Genomic DNA, 10908 nt, shown 5'->3' on the forward strand with positions numbered 1-10908 from the left:
TGTCATTATACTGTAATAACACAGAATGTATCTATGTGTGTGTGAAAAATGTAAGTGTGATTTTAATTTAGTATGTGTGAGTTTCGTAGTGACAGACGATTATTTTTGTGTGGGATTTAGATAAAGTGTGCATGTGTGTAATTTCCCCCCGCAAAAAATTACAGAAAGTTTTGTATCGGTAACAAACGCAATGGCCCTCCGTGTTGCTCTATGCTTTAACATCTTAGAGCTATTGTATTATCTGTTGCTTATATATGCTATCTGTATTCTTACCATTTAATTATTATCTGTTGTCACATTGTCAGTGAGATTTTGACATTAAAATTGTATTGTATAGGTGAACGCATTATTCTCGTAAAGCTATGATTTTACTCTAAATTACTTCTTAGTTAAAGTATATGGTTTAAATGCATTGTTTTTATATATTAGTTTAGTAATATATTTCCGAGGCTAAAATGCCTTCAATCGATGTTTTGGCCCCTCCGGGGATAACACCCGAGAATCTCCCAGAAGAGCCGCAACCAGCACCTCCAGCGCCAGTTATAGGCATTATTTATCCTCCACCAGAAGTAAGAAGTATCCTTTTATAATAAATAAAAACATCACAGGGGTATCAAAAAGTGGATTGTATAAGTATAACCTATTTTTATTCAAATACATTAATAGATTTTGTTGTTAAATTTTCAATGTGCATCAACTTTTCTCGGATTGTTGAAATGAAAAATAGTTACGATTGTCCATTAATACATATACGGTTTGTTACCACACTTGAACTGTAAAAACTATACAAATAAAATAACTAATAAATGAATGAAATTATCATATAAGTAAGATTACTCTTATGTATATTTTTTGTTAGCAAGAACGGCCGATATTACTGATTATATGATTGATTCCAAGCAAATTGAAATATTATAATCGGTTGATTTTAATGTGCATTTTACCAAATTACTGATTGGTATAAAGTGTACTATGCACTGAACAATACAGACTATTCTGTATAACTGTATTTACCTCTTAAAAAGATTACAAAAATTAACATAATTGTAGAATTACAATAATTGTTCATTTCTTCTAGAAATACTCAAAATAATTAAAAAAATATTTTATTTACATGACTACAATGCATTATTATTCACTCACATTAACTTATAATTATTACTTAAATTCATTACAAATTAATCCTATGAACTATGATTCCACTTTGAGGTGGGAATGTGGAATAATCACTCCTAAAAAATCATTATGAAAACAATTTTCGAAACCAATAAATCGCTACTGCATTGACAGTTTAATGTAGTAAATATAAATTAATGGAAATGCAATGTCTGATGTTATCTTATGATAACACTGTGTAATTTATACATATATATTTATATGTTTGTCAAACCAAAATTAGCTGTGTCTGCCTGCTGTTACCTATAACACAAGCAGGAAGCTCCATACTTCAGGAACAGAGGACTGTGTTTGTTAAAGATACTCATTTATTTAATCAGCCTGTGTAAAAATTAATAAAAAAGTTTATAATATTGCTTTTTTTGTGTTTCAATTTTGCTCGATATTTCTTTAACAAAATTGTATAGATATTGTCGACAAGACTGCAAGCTTCGTTGCTCGTAATGGACCCGAGTTTGAAGCTCGTATCAGGCAAAATGAGCTTGGCAATCCAAAATTCAACTTTCTCAATTCTGGGGATCCTTACCATGCTTACTATCAGCATAAAGTTAAAGAAATAAGAGAAGGAAAAGGTAAGTCTTCTTTATTTTGTACTATTTATTACCTTATGTCATATACATTACCGATAAACAATGAGGCAAAACTAATAATAGTGCCCTCGATATGCTACCAATTACTAATTATTTTACAAATTAATTAAGCTTGTTAACATATATATGTTTTTTTAATCCATTTTTTTTGACAGTTTTCTACTTAAATTCTTAGTAGCTGACCTGAAAGACGTCCTGTCTCTCAAACTGTCAAATGCATGAAGTTTAACAAAATCATAATGATTTCTGAAATTTTACAATGTTATTTTCTTTTTCTGTTAGTCCAAGTCCTATAAAGTATTATTTGTTACATAACAATGTAATATATTTGTAATGCACAAATCATCAATCATTTTCAACAGGTACAGATACAGCGCCACCTTCCATAGGACCACCTATTCAACGTCCAGGCCTCGCCCCGGCCACTGCCGCCAGGCAACAGGAGCTTCTCAAGGCAGCAGCCCCAGCTGAGCCAGCTCCCCCTCGCGATCCACCTCCAGACTTTGAGTTCATTGCTGACCCACCTTCCATATCTGCATTGGAACTTGATATTGTTAAACTAACAGCTCAGTTTGTCGCTCGTAATGGTCGGCAATTCTTAACAGACCTGATGAAGAAAGAAGAGAGAAACCATCAGTTCGATTTTCTGCGTCCACAACACTCTCTGTTCCAATATTTTACAAGACTCTTAGAGCAGTATACAAAAGTTCTTTTGCCTCCAAAGGAATTAGTTTCAAAGCTGAGTGCCGAAATACGAAGTGGAGTATTAGAGCAAGTTCGTAGCAGAGCTGCGTGGCACTCTCACCAAGCTAGACGTAAAGCTGCAGATGAAGCGAGAATTGAGAAGGAAAGATTGGCTTATGCCTCCATCGACTGGCACGATTTTGTTGTTGTGGAAACTGTGGATTATCCTGCCGGGGAACCTGGAGATTTTCCCCCACCGACTACACCACTTGAAGTCGGCGCCAGAGTACTAGCACAAGAAAGAGGTGAAGATATCACCCATGGCAATGAAGAAGATGATACGGAGATGCAATTGGAGTCCGAATCAGAATCGGAGTCAGATGAAGACCTTGCCGAAATGGAAGACAGGACGCAACAACAGCAGCGTCCCGATGATAACCGAGTTCAAGATATGGAAGAAGAAAGTTCTTCTTCCGACGATGAAGGCCCTCCAGAACCTTTGCGAAGTGGAGAGGAAGCTCCATTGCCTCCACGACCGGATCGCGTAGTAGTTAAAAAATATGATCCGAAACGGGCTCGCCCTCAGCCGACGCCAGCTAATGAAGAATGGTTAGTGTCTCCCATTACTGGGGAGAAGATCCCGGCTAACAAAGTGGCTGATCACGTGAGGATAGGTCTGCTGGACCCTCGCTGGCTGGAACAGAGAGACCGAGCGGCGGCTGAGCGTTCTGACCGTGATGAAGCTTTGGCGCCTGGCGCTGCCATTGAAGCTTCGCTTAAACAGGTGACATAACTTGATTTGGTAGTTTATAATTTTTTATGAAATTTTGTTACTCAGGGTAGTTTTTTAATATTAAATGAAAAGGCTCTTAATTGCCGGTTTTTTTTTAAATATTTATATATAGGTTTGATTTGACTATAGATCGGCAATCGCGTGACTGCCTTATTTCAGATCAACTACTTATTTCTGTCTATGCACGACTTTCTAAAATATTTCAGAAAAGACAGTCAATGTAACTAAATATCTTTACAGCTAGCCGAACGTCGTACGGATATCTTCGGTGTGGGTGATGAAGAAACGGCCATCGGTAAGAAGATTGGTGAAGAGGAGAAACGTCGCGATGAGCGGGTAACTTGGGACGGACACACGTCCAGTGTCGAAGCCGCTACAAGAGCTGCCCGGGCCCACATTACTTTAGAGGATCAGATTCAACAGATACACAAGGTATGTCTGGATGCGGTGTCATACATTAGGTTTATTAAGAAGTACTTAAAAACTTAGGCTAATTAATATGGATAATGGTTTTTAGTATGTTTATATATTAGTATAGTTCGCGTCATGTAAAAAGAACGCTGGCCTTGAAGCTGCGCAGAAGCGATTTATCGGTCTATTTGGTGGTACGGGGTAGGACACGGGAGTGTTTATCATGTGTCGCATGCTTGCCGGTGTGCTATTGGTTGACAGCGGTTGACAGTTCGACGTCGACTCAAATTATTATCGCGCACAAAAGTTTTAAATTACAAAATTCTCCATTTACTATTTATTTCACTCAAAAACAATTATAAATTTTATCATTTTAAACACATAAAAACTATTAAGATACGAATATCGAGAGTATAGATAATTATTATTTTTGAATACGACATTTCAATAACAAAAAAAATTTGTTATTGCTTTTGTTTAAAAAAAAATTGTGATTTTGTAAAATGATAATTATTATACTTATTTAGTCCGAATAATTCGCACTTGTATTTCTAGTATTTTTTAATGTACCTACCAATAACCATTATACGAAGCCGCGAGTGAAAGCCTAATTAAAAAATAAAACAGTAGTACTTGTGCGCGAGTATACCCATGCGCAAACGCACCCCCTCCAGTTTCTTTCAGCGTTTTTTTTACATGACGCGAACTATACTCTGTCAAGAAACTTTTTTTGGTTAATTAAACAGCTTAAAAAAAGAAGGAGGTTGTCAATTTGACAGTTTTTTTATGTGTTAACTGATTTTAATGATTCTTTTTTTAAATCGAAAGTGTTTGGCTCTGGTGCATGTCATATAGTCCATTTAAGTTGTAGTCGTGTGGTATTATTTAAATTTCATAGAGATGTGACTAGTAGTTTTTCAAATTATCTCAAACAAAGTGTATTTACTTGACTGTCTTGTTGATGTCATTGAAGTCGGTTTTTTTCATTTGTGAGCAAACATAACTATGCAAAAAAATTTGAAACATTTAATCTAAAAGAGATTGTGATAATTCCTCAGGTCAAAGGGCTGTTACCTGATGAGGAGAAAGAGAAGATAGGACCAAAACCTGTGCCTCCATCAGCTCGGGGCGCTGTTGCCCCTCGGCCTCCGCCACCGCCGGCGCCCCCTCGTGTCGCAGCGCCTCCCGCTCCTGCCCCTGCTCCCGTCCTCCTCCAGCCCATTCCACCACTCATGGTTATACCACCATTGGCCCCCCGACCACCGCTCATACCTACCCCAGTTGGTGCTCCTTATGGTTACCCGGTTCCTGGAGTACCGGGTGCTGTTGGAGGTGTTCCAGTACCTGGAGCTCCTCCAGAAGAAGATGAGCCGGCTGCTAAGAGAGCAAGAACCGAGGATGCTTTGGAGTCGGAACAAGCCTGGCTTGCTGCTCATCCTGGACCAGTTCCGTTGCAGGTACAGCTATTTTATGAAATATGGTAAAGTATATGTAACTGATATGTTACCTACCAACATTGTACAGAGAAAACTGATCTATTTTTGACTAAAATAAAGAATGGGGATATTTTAACAACATTAGTTCTATCAGAAAAGTTTCTTTAACATTACTGTAGTCTTATCATATTCAGAAAACAGTGATACATCGCTGTCACTTAGCCACGCTTCATTGTCTATATTTTCGATTTAGCCTGTCACATCCCACTGCTGGGCATAGGCATCTTTCCCCATGGAGAAAAAGAATTGGAGCTTAATCCACCACGCTGCTTTGCTGCAAGTCGATGGATATATATCCTACCATGGTTAACGATCGCTATCAGGCGTATAAGATGACAATCGAGACCGACAGCTTAACGTGCTCTCCAAAGCACGGTGTGGAGACCCACTAGGACAGATATCCAAACCGGAAACAATTACTTGTACAAATATGCGCGAGTGGGAATCGAACTCGCAAACCGCCGGTGCTTAGGCCCCTTAACGGTATACGCACTATACAGTGTGGTTGTTGAAAAATAGTAAATGATGACCTTCCCTTGCCCCCAGGTGGCGCTGCCGGCGGCGCCGGAGCGCAGCGAGTGGCGGCTGGACGGGCGCACGCTGCAGCTGTCGCTGCCGCTGGGCGCCGCCGTGGCCGAGCTCAAGAACATCCTGCAGCGCTCCACCAACATGCCCACCGCCAAGCAGAAGCTGCACTACGAGGTGAGGCCTCCACCCACGTGCACGTGTACACGTACACCTTCTCCCCTGTGACATTCTCAGTTCTCGTTATCGGTCCGATCTCACACGGATATTGTTACACACGAAACAGTAGATGGATCGTTGCTGGAGTGTGATTTGATTGGAACTGTTAGGGATAATATGAATACACTCATTGTTTCTTGTTTAACAATATTTTACTAGATCGAGATCGGACCGAGAGATGTGTAATGTAGATGAAGCCTTACACCACGACGTAGCCTGACCTTCTTCCCTGTGACGTTCTTACACAAATACCATTTTGAGATGAGTCCTAGCACCAAAATGTTGTGGAGAGACATTCGCTCCTACGAGAAAAAGAAAATTTAACTTCAAAGATTTAATAATATTCGAAATTTTGTGATTAGTCAATGATGAATTAATGAAAGATAGAATTACAGACAGATATAGATGATTCATAAAATGTGTTATTTCCAGGGCTTGTTCTTCAAAGATACAAATACATTGGCGTATTACAACGTGCCTCCCGGCGCCGTCATACAGCTGCAAGTGAAGGAGCGCGGTGGAAGGAAGAAATAACACGTTTAAACTTATACCAGATACAAAAATATATCTTTCAATTTCAAATTTTTTTTATTATCTTGTAGAAGTTTTGGGAAAAATAAAATATTGAAGTGACATTATTGTTTTATTCAAACCTAAAAAGGATTCCTTCCCGTCCTATTAAAGTCAAGAAAAAAAAAATTGTAGTAAAAAAAATTATGTGTTGTCATGGGACACCAGGTAGGAACGAAGTTCCTTCGAATAGTATAGAAGCAACACAATTTGAAAACAAAATGTTGAATTTTTTTTGTTTTTTTGTTGATTGGTTTTTAATTAAGTAAAAGTATTAAAGAAAAATAACAATTACCGTAAAATAAAGTAAATCAAACAAAACAATAATAATAATAATTCAAACTATTGTGAAATAAAAAAACATGTCTTTATTTATTTTTGTCGACGGTATAAAATTACATTAAAAAAAGTTTATAGTAATATTTTAGTTTTACAAACGTCATATTTTACAATCGTGTGACTGATATTACGTCACTTTCTTTATATATTTTTTTTACGGTTTTAGTATCACATTTTTTTCAATTCGGTCACCCAGCCAAATGTCAAGCCTGCCGTAAGGAACTTCGTTCCATTAATTATTGGCACAATGTTTAATTTTAAACTGACAAAATTCCGAACATTTTTTTTAAAGTGAAACTTCTTTGGAACCGTTGTGATTTGAAACTCAATGAAACGATATTGCGTCACGATAAAGAAATAAACAGATATAATTATGTGTAGGAGAATGAGAACACACTACACGGTATTTCACTTTCTCGGTCTTTAGGCTACTTTTCAGAAGTTTCACTCTTGCCGTGTGTAAATTGCACAGACACTTTTTAAATTTGAATAGATAATGTTGTTAATTGTCAAATTAAAATTAAATACAATATTATAGGCAAATTAAAAAATTAGTAATAAAATATAGTGAAACACTAAAAACGTCTTTTTGCGAAAATATCTAATATATAAAATTCTCGTGTCGCCGTGTTTGTAGTTAAACTCCTCCGAAACGGATTGACCGATTCTCATGAAATTTTGTGTGTATATTGGGTAGGTCTGAGAATCGAACATCTATTTTTCATCCCCTTAAATGTTTTTTTTTTAATTTTTAGATAAATTACTTTTTTAATTTTTTTATGATACAACATTAAAAAATACATACAACCGAAAATTTTCAACCCTCTCCGATCAACCCCTATTTTTAAATAGCGTTTAGCGGCAAGACAACGTTTGCCGAGTCAGCTAGTATAAATATAGTTATTTACTTTAAGCTTACGAATTGTTTTCCAGGAGTTTTCAATTTTTAAAAATGAAGAAATTTTCCGGGCTTCAGGATTCGTATGATAAAAACAGGTCATAATAAAAAGACAAATTATATAGCAACTTTTATTTAAAAAACGTGTAAATGAGTAACAAAGCACTTATGATTAGGTCAAAAATATTTTATATAAATAATTTCTATATGTAACGTATATTTAGGAATGTTAAGTGCAAGGGCACCTGATTTATGTAACATGTGCACAATACATACTAATATAAAAATGTGTAAATAAATAAGATATGTGCTGTGTGGTTACGGCACTAAAGAATTTAGCCACCCCATCTCTTCCCGTGGGTGTCGTAAGAGGCGACTAAGGGATAGCACAGTTCCACTACCACCTTGGAACTTAAAAGGCCGACCGATGGCGGGATAGCCATCCAACTGCTGGCTTTTTAAATGCACAGACCGAGGACGGGCAGCAGCATCTTCGGTGCGACAAAGTCAGCCCTGCGGTCACCAACCCGCCTGCCCAGCGTGGTGACTATGGGCAAAAACCCCCATGAGTTCGAACCTAAAAATAAGGCCCTCAGTTCCCGGCAGCCCCACTATTCCCGGCTACGGCAGCGGCCGTGGTAACGGTGGGGTAGAGGGTGCTAAGAATCACCGGGGTACGGGAGGCTGCCATAGAAAAATATTCCTGGCTACGTATAATGGACGCACGCTACGGTTGGACCATCACCTCACCGAACTTGAGGTAGAACTTAGTCACATTAAGTGGAGCATACTGGGGTTGTCTGAAGTCCGAAGAGAGGGAGAGGACACGATGATCCTGGACTCCGGGCACTTGTTCTACTTCCGTGAAGGTGATGGGCTTTCCCAAGGTGGCGTCGGTTTTCTGGTTCACAAGACTCTCACTAACAGCGTTGTGGAAGTCAGTAGTGTGTCGACCCGGGTAGCGTACCTTGTACTTAAGCTCACCGACAGGTACTCCCTGAAAGTGATACAGGTATATGCGCCGACCTCGGCACACTCTGACGATGAAGTCGAAGCCTTGTATGAAGATATTACAAGGGCCATACATGGCACTACTTCGACCTTCTACAGCGTTGTTATGGGAGACTTCAACGCTAAAGTGGGAGTACAAGGCCGCGACGGATCGAGCATCGGACCACACGGATTGGGGCACAGGAATCACAGGGGGCAGACGCTTGTCAACTTCCTCGAATCGGAGGGGCTCTTCTTGATGAACTCATTTTTTGAGAAGAAGCCCCAAAGGAGGTGGACATGGCAAAGCCCCGATACTGTGACGAGGAACGAGATAGATTTCATCATAGCGGATAAAAGGCATATATTCAGAGATGTCTCAGTGGTTAACAGGTTTAACACCGGCAGCGACCACCGGCTAGTACGGGGCACTCTGAATATATGTCTCCGAAAGGAGCGGACCCGCTTGATGAAATCTACTCTCCGACCTACGCTGCCCCAAATACTATGTGGCTCCGAGCAGTTTCAGTTGGAACTCCAAAACCGATTCGATTCGCTGGAAACTACTAGCGACGTGGACGAGATAACCGACAACGTAGTGAAGACGGTGTGTACACTGGGTCGCAGGCACTTTCCACCAACAAAGCCAACGAAGCAGTCCAAACTTTCTCCCGAAGCCTTGCATCTGATGCGGCAGAGGCGCGAGTTGCCGGCTGCTTCGCCAGAACAGAGGGCTCTTTCCAAGAGGGTACGGAAAATTATTCGCCGAGACCTCCGCTGCTCAAATACGAGAGAGGTTGCTACTCTGATTGAGCAGAATAGGGGGTCCAAAGTTTTCCAAAGACCATTGGGGAGAAGCCTTCTTGCGAAGCTTAAAACAGCAGATGGCAGAACCGTCTGCTCTCGCCCTCAGGTCCGAGAAGAGGTTGAGAATTTTTATGGACAGCTGTACTCGTCGAGCGCACGCAAACCTGCGACTTGGGACACCGAAGATCCACGGGCACCATTGTTGCGCCATTATTCGGAGTGTATCCCGGACTTCGAAGAGGATGAGATTGGTGCAGCGCTCGGGCAGCTTAAAAACGGAAGGGCCCCGGGGGATGACGGAGTTACCACTGAACTCCTTAAAGCCGCAGGGCGACCTGTCCTGAAAGCCTTGGCAAGACTATTTAACGCCGTCATCCACCGAGGTACCACGCCGGAGGCGTGGTCCAGGAGTGTGGTGGTGCTGTTCTTTAAGAGAGGCGATAAGTCTCTGTTAAAGAATTACAGACCGATCTCACTTCTAAGCCACGTCTATAAGCTGTTTTCGAGGGTTGTTACGAATCGTCTCGCCAGAAGACTCGACGAATTCCAACCACCAGAGCAGGCTGGGTTTCGAAATGGCTACAGCACCGTGGACCACATCCATACTGTTCGGCAGATTATCCAAAAGACGGAAGAATATAATCAACCGCTGTGTATGGCATTTGTGGACTACGAGAAAGCCTTCGACTCCGTCGAGACCTGGGCTGTCCTGGACTCTCTGCAGAGATGTCATATCGACTGGCGATATATCGAAGTACTAAAATCTATGTACGACGCGGCGACGATGACCGTTCATGTCAATGACCAAAGAACAAGACCTATTTCCCTCCGGCGCGGGGTAAGACAGGGGGATGTAATATCACCGAAACTGTTTACCACTGCGCTAGAGGATGTTTTTAAGACCTTGGATTGGGGGGAACGGGGCATCAACGTCAACGGTGAATTCATCTCTCACCTTCGTTTCGCCGACGATATTGTCATCTTTGCGGAGACGCTGGATGAGTTAGGCCAAATGCTGGCCGGCCTAAACGAGTCCTCCCGACGTGTCGGTCTCTGTATGAACTTGGATAAGACGAAAGTTATGTTTAACAACCAAGTCATACCGATACCGGTATCGGTCGATGGTACCCTTCTCGAAGTTGTTCAGGATTATATTTACCTAGGCCATACTATCCAACTAGGCCGCAACAACTTCGAGAAGGAGGCCGATAGGAGGATTCGGTTGGGCTGGGCGGCGTTTGGCAGACTCCGTCGAGTCTTCACTTCGAAGATTCCGCAATGCTTGAAGACAAAAGTTTTCGAGCAATGCGTCCTGCCTGTGTTAACATACGGAGCCGAGACGTGGACACTGACCAAGGGACTGGTCCACAAGTTTAAAGTCGCACAACGTGCAATGGAACGGGCTATGCT

At 40.8% G+C, this 10908-nt stretch overlaps 1 protein-coding gene across 1 annotated transcript; it reads left to right on the top strand.

Annotated features, from left to right (window-relative positions):
* The first annotated feature begins 301 nt into the window (after positions 1–301).
* LOC123657577 (splicing factor 3A subunit 1) lies at positions 302–6529 on the top strand. Its single transcript, XM_045593102.1, has 7 exons — positions 302–576; positions 1584–1748; positions 2129–3234; positions 3484–3675; positions 4713–5111; positions 5697–5852; positions 6327–6529. The coding sequence occupies exons 1-7, from the start codon at positions 456–458 to the stop codon at positions 6426–6428; spliced, it is 2241 nt and encodes a 746-aa protein (XP_045449058.1). The 5' UTR covers positions 302–455; the 3' UTR covers positions 6429–6529.
* Positions 6530–10908: the final 4379 nt, after the last annotated feature.

This window comes from Melitaea cinxia, chromosome 11 (assembly GCF_905220565.1).
Source record: "Melitaea cinxia chromosome 11, ilMelCinx1.1, whole genome shotgun sequence".
NCBI lineage: Eukaryota > Metazoa > Arthropoda > Insecta > Lepidoptera > Nymphalidae > Melitaea > Melitaea cinxia.

Bases quoted from the DNA above. Each gene is read 5' to 3' on its own strand.
- LOC123657577 (XM_045593102.1), top strand. From the start codon at position 456: ATGCCTTCAATCGATGTTTTGGCCCCTCCGGGGATAACACCCGAGAAT. The intron at 3,676-4,712 runs GTATGTCTGGAT...ATAATTCCTCAG, and splicing joins AGATTCAACAGATACACAAG to GTCAAAGGGCTGTTACCTGA. The intron at 5,853-6,326 runs GTGAGGCCTCCA...TGTTATTTCCAG, and splicing joins AGCAGAAGCTGCACTACGAG to GGCTTGTTCTTCAAAGATAC.